General features: G+C 40.9%; 1 protein-coding gene across 1 annotated transcript in view; it reads left to right on the top strand.

Annotated features, from left to right (window-relative positions):
• Window positions 1–23,925, top strand: part of SLIT3 (slit guidance ligand 3) — a 779,517-nt gene that overhangs the window by 402,845 nt on the left and 352,747 nt on the right. The window contains exon 5 of the mRNA XM_054037022.1: window positions 15,495–15,566. Coding sequence (XP_053892997.1) covers window positions 15,495–15,566 — 72 coding nt within the window. The remainder of the gene's footprint in view (window positions 1–15,494; window positions 15,567–23,925) is intronic.

Here is a 23,925-nt window from a genome sequence, read left to right as displayed (position 1 = left end):
TAGGTTGGACATTAGAAAAAACTTCCTAACTGCCCTGGTGATTAAGCACTGGAATCCCCATCACTGGAGATTTTTAAGAGCAGGTTAGACAAACACCTGTCAGGGATGGTCCAGATAATACTTATCCCTGCCATGAGTGCAGGGAACTGGACTAGATGACCTCTTGAGGTCCCTTCCAGTTCTATGATTATTTTAAACACGTGCAAGCTGAAAGAGGAACTATTTCAAGAAGCATTAGCACAACGGATGGTTAGCATTCAGGCATCCTTCATACCAAGATAAAAGAGCTCCTATCTCTTTGTACTATACTATGATATATACTACACTGAAAATCTTTTCCACCACACCTTATACTTCACAAAAAAAGCCAAGAGGTATTGAGTGATAAACTTTCTGTGAGTCTAATGGAGTTCTCAAGGTGTTTGTGCCTGCCTCGGTAATTTTGAAAGGGAATGACTGAGGTAACGCTTCAATGAATCTTTGATCTTATGTATGTGAAAATATTGGAATGTGATTTGTAAAGTTCATGTAGCCTCAGTGATGAGTGCACAGATGTTAGGCCTGATTCTCCTCTGTGTTACAACGGGTGTAATTGAGTAGTATATGAGACTCAGGGTTGAATTAATGTTGTCTGGCATATGAAAGCAGAATCTCTTCCTTATACAGTTACTTTTTATGAGAATACCCCCAACAGGATAAGCCACATGAGATCATATATCTTGGTCTATTAAGTCTAAATATCATCTCCACATAGAACGCATGATTAAAAATACAAAAATGTTTGAAAGGTTTGTAGTTAAATACCATTTCATATTTGGTATTAATTGTTTCCACTAGCACCCACTATTTGCTATACCCTCCCCAAACACAGTCCTTCCCCTTACAGTATGAACTGTATCTAGTTACATGCTCAGTATTTCACAACAGCTTTCAGGAACTACGTGATTCACAGCCGTTAAAATGTAAAGGTAGAGTCACGAGAGAGAAAAAAATAGAAGCTGGACAAATTTATGAGTTGCATTGTATGACAGGATTGTTTGTGATGGTGGGGGGCAGGGCTCAACAGCCCTTGCGGGGACATGCTGTTTTTTATCTTATGTTCCTAAGAGGTCATGCCTCAGGGCTTCAGCTGGTCACTGGAGGAGTCAGGAAGGGATTCCCTCCTACCCCCAGTGTGTTTTGGTTTTGTTTAGTTTTATCATTTCCTTCCTCTGAAGTATCATGGGTGGCCACAGCTGGAGAGAAGACATTGGATGGGGTGGACCCGCACGCTGAGGTGGCTCTGAGCACTCTCTCTCCTGTCTTACCTGTCTGGTTCTTGTTCACATGCTCAGGGTATAACTGATCGTCATATGTAGGGTTGGGAAGGAAGTTTCTCCCAGGGCTGATTGGCAGTGACCTTGGGAGATTTCCACTCTGCTACATACAATGCAGGTCACTTGCTGGGATTATCTCAATTAATTACCTGCCGTTGTGGGGGCCGCGGGCATTGGTGCACCTCAGTCCCTCCTGTTAGAATAGTTCAGTCTCCTGCAGCTGTAATACATTGGTCTAATTTTGATTGTTGGGTTTAGTGTGTGGGTGCTGCATGGTTTTAGTGGCCTGTGATATACCAGAGGGTAAACTAGATGATCTGGTGGTCTCTTTTGGAATATGACTCTCAAAATAGTATGAATGAAATCAGAGGCAAGATACAAAAAACCCTTTCTAACGTAACTTCCCTGGAACGTCCCTGTGCTAATCTGCAGGGTTCACTTGAGATACTTCAGCAAAAGGTATTATAGGTTATCATCTGATTTTAAATAATTCTGTTACATAACGAGTAATAACATTGGGCTGTTGTAGAACCCTCTCATATTGATGTCCTTTTTGCCACAGAATAGCTGGGACAGGGGGTTGGGGTGGGGGCTCCAGCTGCAGTTGTGGGCTCTGGGGTGGGGCCAGGGGTGAGGGGTTTGGGGTGCAGGAGGGGTTGGGACAGGGTGTTTGGGGGGGTGCGGGTTCCAGGAGGGAGTTTGGGTGCAGGAGGGGACTCAGGGCTGGGGCAGGGGGTTGAGGTGCGGGAGAGGGTTTGGAGTGCGGGGTCCCGGTGGCGCTTTCTGTGGCTCCCGGGAAGCGGGTACCAGGTCCCTGCAGTGCCTAGACTCATGGGCGGCTAGTGAGACTCAGCATATCCCGGAGGCGCCACCCCCGCAGCTCCCACTAGTCGCGGTTCCCAGCCAATGGGAGCTGCGGAGCCGGACTTCAGGGTGGGGGCAGCACGCAGAGCCTCCCTGGCTGCCCATGTGTCTAGGGACTGCAGGCTACCGGGAGCCTCACAGAGCTAGGGCAGGCAGGGAGCCTGCCTTAGCCCTGAGTCCCCGCTGTGCTGCTGACTGGACTTTTAATGGCCCAGTTGGTGGTGCTGACCGGAGCCGCCATGGTCCCTTTTCAACCGCGTGTTCCGGTTGAAAACCAGATTCCTGTCAACCCTACGTCCACTATAATTATTTATTTTCTTTTTTACAATCCCAGAGACTTGCATGTTTGCTTTACCTACAAATTAAATGATAGGCCCCTCCCCTAAAAAGTCCATGATCAAAGAGGCCTAGCCTGCAGATTGTGAATCATGCAAATACTTCTTATTCCTATGATCTCAAAGAGACTAGTCTCATGATTCAAGGTTTACAGAAATCCGGATTAAATCCACATTAAGAAATAATATTATGGTTAGATTAGTCCATACTAAAGAAGAATATTGTATATGTATTAGGCATGGCTGACTCAGGAGCTGTATTTCTTTGAAGGATATTATGAAAGTGCACAGTTTTCTTTTCTGTTAAAATTTTAATGCTAACTTCATAAAAAATAAGACACACAACTCAACAAAGGATAATTAAAGGTCCAACCCTGTTCCTATGGAAGTACAACTGGGCCCCTAATTAGATTTGCAAGGGTGACACAGTTGAATTTTAATATTCAACATATTTCCAATGCTGCTTATCTCCTAAAAGTAAAGAATAATCAATTTTTAAAAAGATATGAAACATCTTTTTTCCCCCCCTTTAAGGGAAGCATACAACCTGTGCTTTATGAGGAATTATTTTGTTCCATGTAGAACAAAGGAGAGCGATATTGCTTACTGACTTTTATTTAGAATTTGTTGTAAGTGTAGGCTGTTTTTCCCCCTAATACAATTCAGTAAAACATCTGAATAGTATAGATATTACTCCTCTAATGATCTTGAGAAAGAAAGCAGGACTTAAAGCACCTATGTTGTTGGTTTTCCTTTCTTTATTAAATGTTAATATCATAAAGGCAGCAAGAGACCTGTAAATTCTTACTGTTCCCCCAGCAATAGAATATTTCTAGAAAGTGTTGGGAAATTATTTCTCTTCCCATTGATGTCAGTACATTGGTCCTAGCTCATTGAGCTGAATGTAGTTTATTTTGACTAGGTAGCTCTGTTGTAATCTTGCTTGGCCAAAGGAAGCTGTGTAATGGAAATGCATTAATAGAAATCAGTGATTTGTAACTAGGACATATACCTTATTTCATTTTGCTTTGACAGTGACTCTATTGCAAATATATGGCAATGCCTAAACCACTAATAAAATAGATTTACTTAATAGGATAAATTCCTATTAAAGTTCACATCAAAAAACTACCGTGTACTATTTTGCTACTGGAAAGTCCCTCTTGCCATGATAGATAAGGCTAGGATGTAACTAGCATGAAAATTAAGTAGCCAAGAGAAGGTGCTTCTTATTGGTCAGGGTCTGTATCATCTCTTTTGGGACCGTTCTCCTCCATGTATTTAAAGCACTTCCCACTATGTGCATAAATAAGAGTCCAGTGTTTTTTGGTAATGGTCTGTTACTGCTCCTGCGTATTCACTGAAGTTGGATGTTAAGAGAAATAGATTGAAAGTGAAATTGTACATTTGGGGTGGAGGGCTGTGTGTGTGTGTATAAATTGCTAAATGTTAACAGGTAACAAAATATACAAGTTATATGTTTGATTGCTTTAAAAGGACTGAGCTGTACAAAGTATTTTCTCACCAGCGTTCATTGCTATTGTAGTATTTGAGGAGAAGGGTAGGGAGAACTTCATGAATAACTATAAAAGCCAATTATGAAGAACAAATATGGTTCCTAAAAGGGACATCACTGTGTAGTTTACTCACATTACTTAAAAATAACAAATGTTTTGGTAGATTTAAAATTTAATTTATTTTCGTCTTGGATGCATCGGAGGTTCCTCTGCAGTGTTAGTAGCCCAAAAATTTGCAGCATTTTCCTTAGTGCACAGGAAGTGGATAGCGAAACCAAGTGATATTTTTTTGTGGTTGAAATGAGTAAAATACAAAAAAATCAACAAGCCCCATAATTGGTGTAAAGCAAACTAAAATTAAAACATTGCACTTTTAATACTCTACAGTGGTTTTACTAAACTCTAACATTATGTGCTGAGTGGTCCCATTAAGTACACTGCCCACTGTGTAAAATTAAGCATGCATATAAGCCTGTGTGAGATTGGAACCCTGGGTAAAGATTTTTATTAAATAATGATTTTTTAATTTGACCTTGGAGCAGGAGAAGGCTATTGCTGAAAAAAACATTGGCGCCTTTGATTTGTCTTTTCTTGGCTGTATGTTAATCCCTTCCCCCACCTCCAAGCTCAGTATATATTCAATATTTCAGTCCTTAAAGAATGCACTTGTGTGCTGCCTTGGGTTTATGCTTTGTAGAGCATTGTGTGAATGTTGAGTATAGAGCCAATATTGATTGTGCCACAATAGAACCAACAGCAATGAAGAAATACTAGTGTGCATCCTCCAGCCGCTGGTTTAGCAGTAGTATATGAGTAGCAGCATATGTCTATGTATTTGTGAAAGTGTCACAATGTTTCTATTAGGTAGCTTGCAGCTATATTCTCTCGTTTTAATAATGGGGCTTTCTCGGTAGTTTCTTAGAGAGTGTTGCCCTCCAGCAGTATTATTTTTAGTAAGAACAACAATAATCTTTAATAGTTCAGTGTACAAGCCAGAGAGAGAACCCACTCTTGTCTTATATATCTGAGTCACTGCTGATGTCTGTGCTTTCTCTACGGCAGTGATGGCAAGTTTTGTCTGCCTTCATCAAAGCCGAGGTGACACTATAATGCTTGCTGCTTCCACAAAGTAACAGTCACAATACTGTACTACTTAAGATCTTGTCATGTAACCACATCACCAGTTAGCCTCTTACATACTTTCTTAAAACATGAAGACAGGTGCAATTGCTTTTTCATGATGCTTAACTATTATCTTTTTTGCTTGACATTTATTAGTATCATAGAGTCATTGTGTTTCACTGATGGTAAAGGAGCTGACATGAGTTCTGGGTTTGCCATGGGTCACTCATACTGCGGTCGCAGTAAGCAAACTTGGCCTTAATTGCTGTTCCAAGCTGGAAAATGCTACATGCCAGATGCAAATCTGGCATGCTTACAGGACAGGGGCCAAAAGCATATGACTTATTCTAAAGAGCTGGCTATATGATTTGTTAACTCACCTATGAAATGGGGTAACATTGCTTGCCCACCTCATACAGGAGCTAGAAGATTTGTTAATAGTAGTGTTTATACAATAACAGCATCTAGCTGTTAAAAGTGCTAAGTATTATTTCAGTCTTGCAGAAATTATTGTGAAAAATACATCCAGCCATGAAAAATCTGCTGAATCATCCATACCATAAACATCAACACAGACACCTCATCATTTGTATCATGTGACCTTGATGATTGGGCTTGTGTATGTGTCTCACACAGACAGACCTTCTTGCAAATGTACACTTAGCACCTGTTTGTCATACGCTTCAGAAACCCACCACACCATTCACTCGCTACCCAACTCTCCTGACTCTCACACCCACTCATCTTCTGAGTCAGTGATGTCTCCATTCACTCACAGTTCTCGCTGACTCATCACAAAAAAGGACTGGAATCTTCTGTTTCCTTTCTTATAGGGTTACCATATTTTGTGCCTCCTAATGGAGGACACTCCCGGGGGGGCCGGCCCCGCCCCCAGCCCCGCCCACGCCCCCGCCCCAACTCCGCCCCCTCCCAAAGTCTCCGCCCCCTCCCCTGCTTGAAGCCTGAAGCAGGTAAGGTAAGGTAAGGGGCGGGGGAGGGAGAAGGAGGCGCGGCGCGGCCCAGGCTGGCCCCCGGCGGCTCCAGCCTGGGTCGGCTCGGGCCCTGGCCGACCACCCCCGGCGCACCCCCCGGCTCCCAGCCCCGCGGCCCGGCTCCCGGCTCCCCGACCCCAGCCCGGCTCCCAGCCCCGGCCCGGCTCCCGGCTCCCCGACCCCGGCCCGGCTCCCAGCCCCGCGGGCCCGGCTCCCCGACCCCGGCCCGGCTCCCAGCCCCGCGGGCCCGGCTCCCCGACCCCGGCCCGGCTCCCAGCCCCGCGGGCCCGGCTCCCAGCCCCGCGGGCCTGGCTCCCCGACCCCGGCCCGGCTCCCAGCCCCGCGGCCCGGCTCCCCGACCCCGGCCCGGCTCCCGGCTCCCCGACCCCGGCCCGGCTCCCCGACCCCGGCCCGGCTCCCAGCCCCGCGGCCCGGCTCCCCGACCCCGGCCCGGCTCCCGGCTCCCCGACCCCAGCCCGGCTCCCGGCTCCCAGCCCCGCGGGCCCGGCTCCCGGCTCCCAGCCCCGCGGGCCCGGCCCCGTGGGCCCGGACCGGCCCGGCACTGCGACCCTGGCCCGGCCTGGCCCCCGGCCCGGCTCCCGGCCGGGCACCATGCCCCCGGCCCCGCACAAAGAGGCCCCGGCCGAGCCTCCCGATTTTCCCGGACATGCCCGGCTTTGGGGGATTTCCCCCCGGACGGGGATTTGAGCCCCCAAAAGCCGGACATGTCCGGGAAAATCCGGACATATGGTAACCCTATTTCTTACACCTGGAAGGGTTCTGTTGCAATGGGGGGAGAGAAAGAGGCCGGTTCAGGCTGCAGGGTGTCAGAGCACCAGTGCTCTAGCGTTGCCAATGCCCTGTAATCAGGATTTGACTGATGAACAAGAAGAAACTGCAGCACTGAGAATGGAGTCAGTGGCAGTGCACACTGGAACTGTCGTGATGGTGCCGAGTTTGATTATGGTTTTGATTTAGACTAGATTTGAGGAACTTTGATCTGTTGCAGACTAACAAAATCTTCAGGAGATGCCCAGACTTTCTTGAGGATGTAGAGGCCACAGGCCAAGAATGGTCAATCTTTGTTTTTGAAACACTTGTTACAGTTGTAACCAAGCAAATGTCTCTCTCTTTTCCTCCCCGTGTCTTGCCTTCTCTTATCTTTTCTTCTCTTCCATTCCCCCTTCCTTCCCCTCTCGGCAGTCCCTTTACTTGACTAACATTGGCCTTTCTATTCTCTCATAATCTGGACATTCTGAGTGCAAGAACTCTCTTCTCTGCAGCTTCTGCCTTCTGAAAGAGCCTTCCTTTATCCTTGTCCACCTCGCTGATTCAAATTTTGTATTATTATGTGTTTCCTGAGATCATACCTTTTCTCCCTTGATAATACTTGGTAATTTTTCTCTGTCTGTAACTATTTAACTCCATAAATGCATTGTTTAATTCTGAGGGTACATTTACACTGCAATCAACCCCCCCTGGCTGGCCCAGGCCAGCTGATTCAGGTTCCTGGGGCTTGGGCTTAAGGGGCTGTTTCAATGCAGTGTAGATGTTGGGTTTGGTCAGCAGCCTGAGCTCTGGGACCCTCCCACCTTACAGGGTCCTAGACCCCAGGCTTCATCCCATGTCTGGAAGTCTACAGTGCAGTGAAACAGCCTTGCATCCCAACCCCTGCGAGCTCGAGTCAGCTGGCAAGGGCCGGCTGCAGGTGTCTAATTGCAGTGTAGGCATACCCTAGAGCATTTTGGAATGGTGTTTATGTGAAACATGCTGTAGAATATAAAAGTATTTCTAAATTATACAAATTGCATGAGCAAGTTATAGAAGTACTTGATCTTTCCCAAGGTAGATCAGCCTGTCTCTAGTCTGGAATGTAAAGAAAAAAATTCTGATAATGGTCACAAACATTTAGCAGATCTTTGCCTGCACAAAAACCAAAGAGTTTGTTTTTACAACAGACACACAAACAAATGTCTGAAATGACCGATTATTAACCAGATAACAATGGTACATCTGGCTATAGTTAATTCTTGCTTTTGTAATCTACTAACACTATAATTCTCACACACAACACCATGTATTTCACCCCATTTATCAGGAAAGCTTTAATACCAGTGCACTGTATTGATTCCCTGAATTACAAAGATGTCATGATATTTACAAATTATGCAGTTATTGTTCATTATCAGAGTATGTAATATTGGAACTAGTGAGAACATTTTCGTAAAATAAAAATATTGATTGAAAACAGAAAGAAAAATGTCAAGACAAACTCTGCGATTATTTCAGCCAGCTCTACTCAATATATTGAACCACAAATAGTCAAAAATTTATTTTCTTTGTGTTGCTTTTTTTGGATTCACTTTTCCATGGCCATTTTCTCTTATACCTTTATTCAGCCAAGGAGGACGTGATAGTGGCACCTTCTTCTCTCCTTCTTTCTACCACTATCAGTCAGACAGGAGATTAGAAAGTAGATGTCCTATCAACTTGCAGAATGCAGCCTGGGAAAGAATATAGAGTATAGAGGGGATGAGTTCTTCTGAGTTTCAACTGTTCCATTTACTTGTATCAAAAACCGGAAATGCTTTGTAAAGCCAGCGCATGATATCATTTGCACTGAGAAATACAGCCAACCACTGTAATCTTTGTGATCTTTATGAATAAAGCAAGTGGTTTGCCCATTGGAGGAATTAGTTAATTTGCACTATCAAACCCACCTACAGTCCAGTCAGTCTATGTTTGGCTCAGGTTTTTATTTCAGCAATCTAAAAGTGTCATTGTATGTTGGCTTTACTGCCTTATTGCAATGGAACAATGAGATTGTGGATAAAACAAAGTAACCCAGATTTTTCCTTTTTTTTAAATGTATTGGAACTTCATGATTCAGTTTACACTCAGTAACAGATCACAAAAGATGTATGTTGGGCTGAGAGCCATGTGTTCTTGATGGCGTATGTCTTGGCGTATGTCTACACTACACCTAAAAACTTGTGGCTGTCCTGTGCCAGCTGACTTGGGCTCGCGGGCCTCAGATTGCAGGGCTGTTTAATTGCAGTGTAGACATTCAGGCTGGAGCTGGAGGCTGAGCTCTAGGACCCTGTGAGGTGTGAGGGTCCCAGCACTCAGATTGTAACCTAAACCTGCAAGACTACACAGCCATTAAACAATCCTGCAGCCCAAGCTCCCGGAGCAGGAGTCAGCTAGCAAGGGTCAGCCGTGGGTGTCTAATTGTAGTGTAGACATACATTTAGAGTGTGTGCATATCTAAACTATGCATTCTAAGCAGAAGAGGCAAATCAGATACTTTATTAAATGTTACTGTATTTGGTGGGGTCCTTTACTTCAGCTTAGAAAGAGGAATCGTAAAAGAGCAGCATTAAATAAATATTTATCAATCCAATGTCTTCTCAGTCAGTTCTCTATTTAAAATGAGTCTTTTTAATGTTAGTGTCTGTACATACAAGAAAAGGTTGGCAGGTAACTCTTCGGCATGCAAAAAATTAAAATAACAAAAGGGAGAGAGAAAAACCAAGCATGTCAATGTATGTGTTTTTCATCAGCATGCATCTATTTTACAATGACATTGTAACGTAAATGCTACTTTTTAAGCAGCTAGTTAGATTTTTTTTAGATCTTCAGTTTAAGTTTAGGATCTTGTCGTATGAGTGTGTGAAGAGCCAGTGTTTCAATTTACTGATTTATTTTATTCTTCCATTGTTGGCAAGTAAATAAAAAAAAAATAGACCTGATATCTGTTGCTGTGGAAGGCACTTGAAATCGCACTTTCAATGCACCCAGGGAGTGTTAAAGCAGGAACCTAGAAAACAGCACTTTAGTCAAGGCAATAGAGCCACTTAGTGATGCTAGTGGGTTTTTTTGTTTTTGTTTTCCGCAATCCTTTTATTAAAGCCCTTGCATTTCCTATTTCAAGCATTATGCTTGCAAATAGAGTAAATCTGTGTCCAAAGCATTTTAATAAGTTATGAGTAAAATAAAAAATAAAAACGTATTGATGCATGCCAAGTGTTGAGTCTAGTCTAGACTTCTGGATTTGGTCAGCTAGCTGCTGTGCCTCTGAGTCACAGTACACCTTAGCCACGCTGCTTTATAATGTGCCTCTATTTTCCCATTTGCGAAATGAGGAGAATATCTGAGTTCCTCAAGGGTGTGTTGCTAGAATTAATGTTGGTAAAAGCTGTTAGTTACCTAACCCTCGTGTCAACCTTTGTTGCTTCCTTGGTTTCATAGTTTCTCCCCTGGCACGTGTTACTCAACATTTAGCAACACCCTTTGCTGGGAAAAGATGGTTTCCCCCATGCCCTGATTTGGCTCCAATAACTCTTTACTCTTCAGCACTTTTTCTTCAAAGTTGCAGAGTTTGTTTCCTTGAACAGTAGCTTTCAAACTTTCCAGACTATTGTACCCCTTGCAGGAGTCTGATTTGTCTTGTGTACCCCCAAGTTTCACCTCAACTCAGTTGTTTACAAAATCAGACATAGAAATACAAAAGTGTCACAGCACACTATTACTGAAAAATCGCTTATTTTCTCATTTTTATCATATAATTATAAAATAAATCAATTGGAATATAAATCTTGTACTCCCATTTCAGTGTATAGTATATTGAGGAGTATAAACATGTCTCATGTTTGTAGTTTGTACTGACTTCGCTAGTGCTTTTTACGTAGCCTGTTTTAAAACTAGGTAACTATCTAGATGAGTTGATGTGCCCCCTGGAAAACCTCTGTGTACCCCCAGGGGTATGTGGACCCTTGGTTGAGAACCACTGTTCTTGAGGATCGACGGGTGAAACTTTCACATTCAGCAGTAGATCTCGTAATAAACCAAGATCTATTAAAAACGGAGAAGGTGGAGTAAAACAAAAAGAAGCAATATGCTTAACATGTCTAAATTTATACATCTTATAATCTAACCTAGATAGTTTAGTTACAGACCGAGGTCTTGTTTACACTGTGGGAGTACTTGCCAAGAGCGGGTAAATTCTTGTGTGCACCAATATGTCATGCACTAGCTGGTTCATGTAGACCCTGCTGGTGTGCATTAAAAGTTCCCTACTGTGTGTTAATATACTGTTTGAAACAGGACTACATAAATGCACACTCACGAATATTTAGTATGCACCAGCAGGGTCTAAATAGGCCAGTTAGAGCGTGACACGGTGCACATTTAGCCCAGTGGTGTGCACTCCTGCATTGTGTACAAAAGGCCAAAAACAATCTTACATGTCCCAAGAACAAGTCCTGGCTGTGTTCTTGTCCCCTCTGAATTCCTACCTCACGCAGTCCAGTACCGTCTCTCCTAAACAACGTGCCCCTGTACAGGACAGAATGCATGTCCAGACACTTCTTCCTTGATCTAAGGGAAGCGCCTCATTCTCCTAACTAGTTTTTTCGTCTTATCTGCAAAAACACTAAGGTTTTGGTCTTGCTGCTTTCTCTCTGAGATGGCCCATTGAGGATACGCTGTTTAATATCTGGCTTTCAGAGGCTCAACAGCTCATCTTAGAGTTCATGTTTCACAAACCATCACATTGAGTGATATTTGATGGGCCGTATGTGTTGTCTACACGGTGTGGATTGTTTTGTGTTTTTTTGGTCTAAAGATGAAATTAATTTCACTTAACTTCCTTGGTGATAAATTATAAATTAGAGACTCTGGTTCATACCCTCTGTTACACTCTTTGAGATAGGTGGATAAAAACTACTGTGTAAGGATTCAGGACTGCATTATGATTAATAATTTATTTGTTATTTTTATTCCAAAATTCTAATCAATCTTTTATTTTGTGATGGTTCATTTTAACTATTTTTCCATAGTTTCTGCTAACAAATAGTTATTCATTTTTTTGTTTGCTAGTTTTGTTTTTTCTGTTTTGGGTTAATATTCACAAGAGAGCTTTTGATGCTTCCTTCGTTACGGAACAAAATAGCAGTGGAGATGAAATAAAGTGAAACGAAATAAACTGTGAGAACAATTGGCTAGAACTCAGCTTCTATACATTATAGACAGATTTTGTAAAGTGTTTTGGATGGATCTGGTGGTAGTTTACTTGCTTATGAAAGGTGCTTAACAATAATTTGGCATATTGTTATCAAACAGAGATAAACACACTATTCGTAACCATCTCAAAAAGGCAAGCTTATAATTGTGAAAGGGCAGTTACATAAAATGAAGCATGCAGCACTGAACTTTTTCTCCATGCTGCATCAGTAACACCATTAAAGCTGTCAGTTTGTCAGATCACTGGAGGTATTTATGAAATCAATACACAATCCTAGAGATTTATAGAGGCAGTATTGTTAGCCAGAGGAGAGTCTCAATGGAAAATAAAATTAATACAATTTACAAGCAGATTGTCATAGAAAATGGATGAATTTCCTACAGTCTCCTGTTTTTACTTGTCTGCAGAAAATGCTTAGGCATGGGGAGAAAGCAGAAGGTAATAGCATAAATTAGCCTGGTTAGTCCCTAATATTGTTAGAAGAATTGCTTGAAACCAGGATTTTGTTTTTGAAGGTGATTGAGGCAATGTGTAATAAAAATCTTGAACAAAACATTAAAGTATGAATTACGGGTTTTTTTGTTTTTTTTCTGGATGTATTTGATTTGGTCTCATAATTTCACGACGCCGAGCCCTTTTTATTTTGTTCTGCGTCCTTCTCTTGCTTTCAACCCTTATTTCTTTTTCCACATCTTAATCACACTTTGCCACTCTTTCACCAGCAGCAATAGCTCTCCCATGTGGTCTTTCACACACCAAAGCCAATTGTTCTAGGGGAGGTGTTGTGAAATCAGTCTTCTACAAGATTTACGTTCATGTGGGTCTGAAACATCCTTTGCTTTGTTCTTCTATCTATAGTGGTTGCGGATTTGTTTGTCTGGGATGAAGGTCCATCCTCAAACAACTGATTTTTTTGTCATTGGCAAGTAGCAGAAGAAAGGAGAGGGGGAGGAAGGGCAGACAAGTTGGGAAGGAATTTGGATCTAGTTTGAAAAAGAGTCTCTTGTATACAACATCTTTTCGATGGTGAGAGTCTGAGTGAACAATTGTCTACTACAAGAATTTGGTGTAGACTAGATGACTGGTATAAATTGAATTAGTCTGATGTCAAGGACATAGCTCCCCACCCCTCTCTCTCTCTCTCTGCCTGACAGCAAACAGAAGAATGCCCTCGGTGACATGGCTTGACCTGGAACATCAGCATGGGCTTTTGTGAAATGCTCTGATTCCAAGACTGACATTCAATAAAGCCAATTTGGTAGAGACTGGATTGGGATCTCACAGCAATACACAATTTCTTTTATTAAAAGAAAAAGATATCTAGTGGCATATCTTATGTTTGTTGCCACTTACTTTTAATAATCATTTGAAAACCAGACTTCTGGTCTCATGCCAGGGCAAATTCCTTTTATCATAACGAATGTTTTAACACAACATAATGATCGCACAAACTGATAGAATCTGTAGTATGCTGTCCTGGCCATGTTCCCTCCTATCTTTGCTCCTATTTTCTTCCAATCCCTTTGCTTCTGCCCTTTCTCCAACCCCTCCCTCCCATTCCTTTCCTCTCCTCACCCACCCCTCTTCTCCCCTGTTCCTATTCATTTGCTCCTAATCTCTCCCCCCCACCCCGCCCCACCCCGCTTTGTTTCTTTGCATTTGAATCAAGTTGCCTATTTCTCCTTGCTGATTGGGTGCCAGCATGGGGAGCATTGTGAGTACCAGAGAGACAGTCTCCTTGCTCTCAATGCCAGCGCCCATTGCCAGGAGGAGCAATCTCACAGGAAGTCTTGCTCAGCCTTATGTTCCCGGGATGAGCCAACCTCAGTCACGGTCTGGAGATGGTACATGCACAGTCCAGTTGCATGTAATAGCTGTGAGGGAATGGAACATGCTCCATGCAGATCGAATCTTCAGAGAATGTAGCTGCCAGACTCTTAAGAAAAATCTCCTGAGAATGTGTGAATGGTAGTTTTCAGAGGTTCATGGCTTGTTGGCCACATTTGGGTGAATTTTTCTGGACATCCAAATCTCTGACACTAGAACACCCCTTCCATATTTCCAGTTTATTGCTCCTAAGCCTAGAGGCTCTGGACCTTCTCAACAAAACAGTTGTAAGAATTTTTAATCATGTGCAAAAAACTTATTTCCCCTTAATCTTGTTCCTGTAAATGGTTGAACAATTTTAACTAAAACATCCCTCAGAATTTCAGCCTGAGGCAGGCACCTAGCATGAATAATTTCAACACAAACTGTTTGGCAAAATAATAAGCAAATGAATATGGGTTTTTATAAGGTATGTCTACACAGTTACTGGGAGTGAGTATCACAGCCCAGGTCAACAGACTCATGCCAGCAGGGCTCAGGCTAGCGTGTTAAAAGTAGCCATGGAGATGTTTTGATGTTCAGGCTTGGGCTGGAGCATTGGCTCTGAAGTTCACCCTTTTTGGAGGCTTCAGAACCCAAGCTCCAGCCTGAACCAGAGGGTTCACATTAATATTTTTAGTGCACACAAGCCCCACTAGCGCAAGTCTGTCAACCCCGGCCATGAAACATGCTCACAGTAGTTGTGTAGACATACCTATATTAGAAGTTTGGCAACCTGAAGTATTGGCATTGCTACCTGTGCCGCCTCTAATGCAAATCCTAACATTCTAATTTACAAAAGTTTTGTAACATTTTAAGAGCAACGATATTTGAGAGGGATCTGTGAAGAACACATCTGAAAGTGTTTTACTGCAGGTTAAAAATGTAATTTTTCTAATTGATACGCAGCATGTCTTCTGAGCAAAACTAGTCGAATTTTTATTTGTTTTATTTTGCATTTAATCTGAGTAAATTATTTGATTCTGTGATTCTGTTCATCCAGGTAAGCTATCGATGTCAACGTAAATTGAAGATTTGATCATAGGAAAGCCCAGCATTTTAAAATTTTATTAAGTAAATGTATCAATTTTATTTGCTTTTTAAACAGGTAGATTAATACCATGTCATGGGAGAAATGGGAAAAAGCCTCACTTGCACCAAAATTAAAAGATTAGAAAGCCGAGGTGCACTTTTGTGCTGCAAATATCGTGGTAGTGAGTCACACGCACTGATCGATATGACAGCCCATAGACATATGGTAGAAGTTCTGTTACTTGTATAGCCATTTTTAACAAATGCCACCACTTTTTTTTTTTTAAAGGAAATACTGGGATTTCTTTGCCAAAGACTAACAAGTCTGTAGTTGCCAAACTGGTTATATTCTATTATCGTAATGCAGTTTAGGGAAATGTTTTCTCTTTGTTAATATGATGTGTTTTTCCTCTTCTCTTGTTTAGAGATCTAAGTGAAAACCAAATTCAAGGAATCCCAAGGAAGGCCTTTCGAGGAATTACTGATGTGAAGAACCTGTAAGTGATGCCTTATTTGTTGTTTGTTGTGAAGTGTATTCAACATAATGGGGTATAAATTAGCTATTACCCTACCACACAAGAAAAATATCTTGCTGTCATCGTGGATAGTTCTCTGAAAACATCTGCTCAATGTGCAGCAGCAATCAAAAAAGCAAACAGAATGTTATGAACTATAGTATCAGGAAAGGGATAGGTAATAAGACAGAGTATATCATAATGCCACTGTTTAAATCCATGGTATGTGCACACCTCGAATACTGCATACAATTCTGGTCACCCTGTCTAAAAAAATTTTAGAATTGGAGAAGGGCAACTAAAATGATTAGATATGGAATAGCTTCAACGTGAGGAGAAATTAAAAAGACTGGGATTGTTCAGTTTAGAAAAGAGACGACTAAGTGGGGATATTACAGAGGTCTATAAAATCATGAATGTTGTGGAGAAAGTGAATAAGGAAGTTTTACTCATCCCTTCACAAGAATCAGGGATCACCCAGTGAAATTAATAGTAGGTCTGAAACAAACATCTGGAAGTATTCAGAGTAACAGCCGTGTTAGTCTGTATCCGCAAAAAGAAGAACAGGAGTACTTGTGGCACCTTAGAGACTAACAAATTTATTAGAGCATAAGCTTTCGTGGACTACAGCCCACTTCTTCACACACTTCACAATCAACCTGTGGAACTTTTTGCCAAGGGATTGTGAAGGCCAAAAATATAACTGGATTAAAAGAAGAATTGGGTAAATTCATGGAGGATAGGTCCATCAATGGCTATTAGCCAATATGGTCAGGGATGCAACCACATGCTCTGTGTGTCCCTAAACCTCTGACTGACAGAAGCTGGGATTGGACTACAGGGGGTGGACCACTTGATAAATTGCCCTATTGTGCTCATTCCCTCTGAAGCATCTGGCACTGGCCACTTTTGGAAGACAGGATACTGGGCTAGATGGACCATTGATTTGTCCCAGTATGGCCGTTCTTAAGTTGTTACATTCTTATATTCTCTGTGCTACTGCTATTATTTATTTGAGCGTCAGATGTGGGCTCAGGTCTATGCAGCACACACAGAAAGATGGTCCCTGCACCTAGAAAGATGTTCTTTGACTGTAACCTATATGCTCCCCTCAGTCCACAAAAACAATTCCCATCCATTAGTAGGAGTTCTGAACAAAGACAGATGTGCAAATTATATTCTTAAATTTGGAGACTCTACTATGCCAACAATGCATAATCTTACCTTGCAAAGTTTGGTTAAATTACAGACTATGTGCTAACATGTATTAGTCAAAGGAAACAATACAGTAGATCAGTAAGAAGTTGAAAGGGAACAGCATCATGATGTTCACTGAAGTTGGTTTTTTTGTTCTTCATTCCACAGCTTCATTCTAAGAGTGCAGGTAATTATATTACAGAGCATAGGTCAGAGCTACACAGATCCAGCACAAATTTCAGAGAAAAGAAAGTGAGAAAATGGTATGACTTTTGCTAGGCAGAAGAAATTAACTTGATGAACAGGTTTATTTTCTTTCTGACATTTGCATTCCTGTCCTGTGTTTCTAATAAAAGCCATTTAAGAGTAAAATCTGTTTATTTGTGGTAATACAATTACCTTAAATTAGTTTGGCCCTTGGCTTTCTCTAAACATACAACAAAGGAATATGGTTATGTAAAGATTTCCTATTGTACCTTCCCATGGCTGCACCTTATGTAGAGGCCATATGTGCTGCACTGTCTTATGCTAGTATCACAAAACTCCACTCCATTGCTACTGTTAGAGGCAAGATAGGGCCATCTTGAAACAAGCCTGGTTATAGCCAGCAGGTTGTCAGTGAGGGAGAGGTTCAGTGCCTGGTCTCCTTCCCCTGAGGATGGCTGCTTTCTAGACTAAGAAAGGGAGGCAAAAGTCTCTCAAATTCATTGTAAAACTGTGTAACATACATAACATATGTCATGTTATAGGAGTATTAGCACTGTGATAGTGTAACCTTCTGGTAAGTGTGTATTATAGGTCTTCCTCTGTGCCATGAGGACATGCGTTATTACAGTCCCCAGTTACAGAGCCTTGACTCTTTAGCACAAGGTGTAGTACAGGGGTCAGCAACCTTTCAGAAGTGGTGTGCCGAGTCTTCATTTATTCACTCTAATTTAAGGTTTCGCATGCCAGTAATGCATTTTAACATTTTTAGAAGGTCTCTTTCTATAAGTCTATAATATATTACTAAACTATTGTTGTATGTAAAGTAAATAGTTTTTTAAAATGTTTAAGAAGCTTCATTTAAAATTAAATTAAAATTCAGAGCCCTCCCGCCCGGACCGGTGGCCGGGACCCGGGCAGTGTAAGTGCCACTGAAAATCAGCTCGCATGCCGCCTTTGGCACGCGTGCCATGGGTTTCCTACCCCTGGTGTAGTAGAACATGTTTTTAGCTCTGGAGGTGACTGGTTCAGTCCCCGATGTGTTGGCCAGGAGGATGGCTGTGGCAGTAGCCACGCACAGACCCTGTCAGAGATAGTGACCCTGTTGTGCTAAGCACTGTGTGCACATGTAATGTAAACCCTGAGCCTGCTCCAAAGAGATAATAGGTGGATATAACAAACAGAGAGGGGGAGCATAGGTTAACACTGAGACTATTAAGCTCTATGTAATAAGCAGCAATCACAGCATAGTAGATGGTTAGGTATTACCAAGTGTCTTTGTATCCGTAGATATGAAATAGCAGTGTAATTTGAATTAAAGTACATGCAATAAACCACTCCCCTTCTACATTAGATTGTGTGAGTGTTCAAGTGAACAGAATGATGTTAGCTTAGTGTTGCCTTGACTACAGACATAGGTCTCCATTACCCCATTTTATGGATATTTTGTGCTTCATTTGGGACATCTGCAATGAGAATCTTTTGATTTCTAAGGAAATTGAATTATTTTCTGATCTTAAAACATGTCTGTCCATCCACATCAGTCTAGGGAAGGGATAGTCAATAGGTGGACCACGGGCCAAATCCGTACCTCCAGATGCTTTTGAACAGACCACAAAACCTTTTTTTTACTTATTATTATCATTATTGTGGTGTGCATTTCCTCAGTAAACCATTAACATTGTTTGGCCTTTTTACTGTTGTACCTGAAAGGCTGCTTGTGGGTGTTTTCAACCTCACAAAATGTTTCAGTAACACATAGCCTAATTACATGACAGTGGTGAATATTGGGGTGCCAGGGAGTCACAGGTGGAATAACCCATTTTGTGTTATTTTGTTTATTAATTAGGCATAATTTTTGATATCTTAATTTTGGTTCACTTATTTTTGGTTGTTTATTAAGCATGATTATAACACAGTGTTTGAGTTGTATTAGTAGTTTCTTTTATTTGGACTAATTTAATTTTTTGAGAGAGGGAGTTACACTTTTATTAACATTTGTTACTATAGGTTATTGTGACTCTTGGTAAGCTTTTACCTACTTTTTACAATTGAGTTTACAATTAGGATAAATGTGAAGGCCCAGTTATCACAAATGTAAATATAAAGCTTTAATTGTATAAGCCAAAAAAAAACAAAAAACCCTTACCTATCCTAAACATACAGCCAAAGAAAAGACTAGTTTATTCTTAACCATTTTACAAACAGCAGAAATTTTAAGTTTTATTTTAACTAAAAAATAAAGTATATTGTAAATTCTTAAGTTTTATTAACTTCTAAAAACTGTGTTAACAGTTTTAACTATTAAATAGAAGATATAATTGTTAGACATAACTGTGGTATTTAATCGAGTCAGATTTATAAATTCCAATTTTGAAATAAAAAAATTACAAACCTTAAAATATAATCATATATTTTTTCTTTTACTTTTTGCTATCTGCTTATACTAAAATAAAGGTATTTTTATAATTGTAATTTTATAAACAAATGTCCAATCCTAATCAAAATTAGTTAATTAAAGAAGGGATTATGTTGTAGTAATCGGGCCTACAAATTTACTCTAGTTGTAGGCACAACTGTAAAAAGTACATAAAAGTTAATAAAATGTCACAATAACAAAAATGTTGTCTTAATTAAGATGGAATCTATGCTAACATAACCCAGTCACTGTCCAATATTAAACAGTGTTAAACCAAGTTCAGGATTTGATATATAGAGATTTCAACCTGTTTGGTACCATGGCAAACACACCATTAAACATCACTTTAACCTTTTTATTAAAGATAAAGAAAAGAAGGAAGAACAGTTAATTCATTTTAAATGTAAATTAAGCAGCAAGGCTTCCATTTTAACAACATCCCTTGTTCCCTTTCCTGTTCGCTGGAGAGAGTTTTTAGAAGGAAACCCTCCTTGTTTGACACTCTCTTAGATGGTATCAAAGATGCTAATAACTGTGTTTTTGAGGAAAAGAGAAGAAGTTCTTAGAGATGGGCTAGAGCTGTTGCTGCTGTTAGTCTGATCCGATTTCCGAATAGAAAAACAAGCCAAGCATACGAAACAGGGAGTGAAGAGAACAAGATAGAAAATGCAGCTTCTGTCTCTGGTGTTGCCTTTTACTTGCAATCTTGTGGCTGGAAAAACACAGGCACACCACATGGTCTTATTGGCCACTCTGAGACCTGGAACTGGAAACGTATCAGTCTCAGGCTGTTTAGGACATTTCATTTAGTTGCCTCTTTTTAGTCATAGCCTTACATCACTGTATATGCAGTCTTGGCTGGCTAAGCCAAGTTGTTGTTAGACAGAAGGACAAAAAGAGAGAGGAAAGAGAAGAAATAAGATGGAGAAAGAAAAGGGCATATGCTGGAGTGGGGAGAAGAGAGAGAAATGAGCGACTCACCGTAATCCCAGGGGTGGTAAGGTTTCAGCCAGTGAAGGTGGGGGTGATGTAATGATGAGGATGAAGGTCCAGGGTCCCAGGACATGGTGGGGTTGGCAGCTATGATGGTGAAGCTGGCTCCAGTAGCGCACTACAGCATTTTTAGCTACATAATAGATCTTTTATTAGCTTCTCAATCTGGTATTTTTACTGTAGACCCCATGGGAACACTCTTTTTTGAAGTGCCTCTCCATAGCAAACGTCCTACTTACATCTTTCTACAAACATCTTTAATGTTACAAGACTGGAACATGGTACAAGGGGCTTTGGTTTATATATACAGGAAATTCTGCTGTTTTGAGGTAACAATACTGATGATAGAAAATATACTTAGGGAGTTGGATAAGTAGTTTATTCTCATATCTACTGTCAATTTCCCTTTATAATTAATGTATGAATCGTTTGTCTACCATGGTCCATTAGAGAAGATGGCGACTGCTTCCAGACACAGATTGCTGTCCCTGCAGTTGCTGAGAGAAATATTGCTAAGGTTTATAAGCCAACTTGCCACTGGATAAAAAGTTAAAACCTCTCTCAAGTGATATCTTTAAATCAGTGGTTCTCAACGATTGTGAGTCTATATGTGCTTCAGTTTCCCTATATTTTGTGTGATTACCGGGTGTGTGTGGGGGGGGAACGAGGACTGTTTGCTCTCAAGGTGAGGCAAAGAAACATAAGTGTGAATGACACCTAGCAGTTTATGTCTGAATGAATCATTGAAAAGGAGTGGCCAAGGCATATCATTTGGAGAATCTGAGAAGACAATGGCAAATCCAGTCACCAGGACAGTAACACCTAGCAACCAATGACCCTGAAGGAGATGGATTCCCACACCTCTCAGCAAGGAAGCTGAGCAAAGAAGATCCCATCTTAAAAACAAAGGACTGGGAAGGTGTGAGGTGGGGGGAATAAGAGTTGACTGCTGGAAGGAGTCAGGGTTCTCACCTGGGAAGTGACCAAGATCAGACTGAGAGAGGCAGAGGCTGGATAATGGGATTCACTACAGCTTGGCTGGTCTCTGGGCTATCCGGAATGCTCTATGCTTGAACCTTCATTTCTTTATGCTAACCTAGGGACTTCCTATGCTGTGTTCCAGTTGACTAATAAATCCAGCTGTTTTCACAACACTGTTTGTGTGTCGCTGCCAATGCTTACCTTGCCGCTTGCCAATGCACTTACATAGCATGTATCAGAGGGGTAGCCGTGTTAGTCTGAATCTGTAAAAAGCAACAGAGGGTCCTGTGGCACCTTTGAGACTAACAGAAGTACTGGGAGCATAAGCTTTCGTGGGTAAGAACCTCACTTCTTCAGATGCAAGTGAAGTTCTTGCATCTGAAGAAGTGAGGTTCTTACCCACGAAAGCTTATGCTCCCAGTACTTCTGTTAGTCTCAAAGGTGCCACAGGACCCTCTGTTGCTTTTTACATAGCATGGTCTACCATTGTAAATCAATGTACATTTATTTTGCTATTAAATACATACCGCCATATCTAGAACATTATAGCATGCAAAAACATTTCTGTGAATATTGGTTCTACTTATTAAATGAGTTCTCTTGGTATATGCTCATACCCCTTTTGTATTTACTTTCTGTTAACATTTATCAGATTAGCATTTTCAAAAAATCAATTTCCAAGTTGCATATTCAAGTTTTCACAAAAGCTGAATTTTTCAGTTAACACGAACAATTGCTTGTGCACTCACACAAGCAGAGAACAGGAACAATGTTGTGTGACATTTCTTACCTATCACAGTTAAGCAACACAGTTTCTATTTACAATATTCATGATCCATTCACAGAGAGAGAGAGAGAGAGAGAGAGAGAAGGAAATAGTCTAATTAAAATAATGAATAAATCTGAGGAAATGACAATATGCTTGCAGATATTTCACAAGCAGAAAGAAGGTAAATGATCATGAATTATTTGCTGAGCTCTGATTACAGTGTGCAGCACATCTTAATTAATGTTGCATTGGAACCTTAACAACCTTAGGTTGGGATTTTCAAGGGACCCTAAACTCTTAGGCCCTTTGAAAATCCCAGTCTTCATTTCTTGACTCCTGTCTGGATGAATTTGCCAATTTAACAGTACATTAATGTTGGGGTTTGCACAAGATTATTTGGGGAAGAGAAAATGAATCAGTGGTCTGATTATCCACTAGTTTAAGAAGGTGTAAAATCTGGAGTAAATATTAAAGTCAATTATTATACCAATATAAAACCACTGAATGAGAAGGAAATTGGGTCCTGCATGTTTATACTTTTGTATTTGTGTACACAGAGGCTGACCAACAAGTGTTTATCTCTGATGTCTATGTGAGACACACAATATTTTAAATATGTTCCAATATATGAGAGTTTAAAAGGCAAATAAATTGGTATTTTTGAATGGATTCCACATTGCTTTGATCCTGAACATTGATATTTCTTGAGCGTCTTCAGAGGTGCCTAACCGTTCAGAGATAAAGTATAACCATTTATATGAGAAATTTTTTCTGGAGACAAGTCTCATGTATCCTTTGAGGGATGAATGGATCATATTATTTATAACTAAAAATCTTTTAAAAGTTTTCTTCATATCCCTAAATTCACAATTACTTTCTAAGTATTCCAGTGGATTAAATCTTTCTAACTCCTGTAATTGCTATTCATTGTGGTATTGACCATAATGTATTCAGGAGGTATCCCTGTGCCTGTCACATTCACCTTCAGAGAAATTCCATGGTAATGCAGCATTATTGTACTATTAAAATAATGTATCAACTTAACTCTTGTTAATTTAATGAATATGTTGTTTAACTTTCACCATCTGATCCACCCCTAATTATAAATGAAAAAACCAAATATTTCACAATTACATCATTTAAAAGATGTTATTGAGTGAAATGCACGTGCATATTCCCTGTACAATGCATTGTGCATTTAATATGATTTTTCTCATAATGCACAAAGCAGTCAAGGAGAGAGGTTAAGTCTTGGTACTAGGCATTTCTTGATACAGAATTTTTTCTTTATTCTCATGTTGAATTAAAGTGTTATAAAGAGGGATTGCACTGAGAATTTAGTGTGTTGTGTTTGCCACCAGGGAATCAGGGTGGGATTGTCGGGATAAACCTTTTCCATCTTTACTATGACACTATACTGTGTACACTTGCAAGCTTGAGAAACAACAATAGCATCCCCGATACCATCACGGCAAACCTGGTGGCTGAACTTTGTGACTTTGTTCTCACCCACAATGATTTCAGATTTGGGGACAATTTATACCTTCAAGTCAGCGGGACTGCTATGGGTACCCGCATGTCCCCTCAGTATGCCAACATTTTTGTGGCTGACTTAGTACAACGCTTCCTCAGCTCTCGTCCCCTTTCGCCCCCTACTCTACTTGAGCTACATTGATGACATCTTCATCATCTGGACCCATGGGAAGGAGGTCCTTGAAGAATTCCACCAAGATTTCAATGATTTCCATCAACCTCAGCCTGGACCAGTCCACACAAGA

This window comes from Malaclemys terrapin, chromosome 8 (assembly GCF_027887155.1).
Source record: "Malaclemys terrapin pileata isolate rMalTer1 chromosome 8, rMalTer1.hap1, whole genome shotgun sequence".
Classification (NCBI taxonomy): domain Eukaryota; kingdom Metazoa; phylum Chordata; order Testudines; family Emydidae; genus Malaclemys; species Malaclemys terrapin.
Note: the sequence above shows the minus strand (reverse complement) of the source record. Positions and strands in the feature narration are given on the sequence as shown.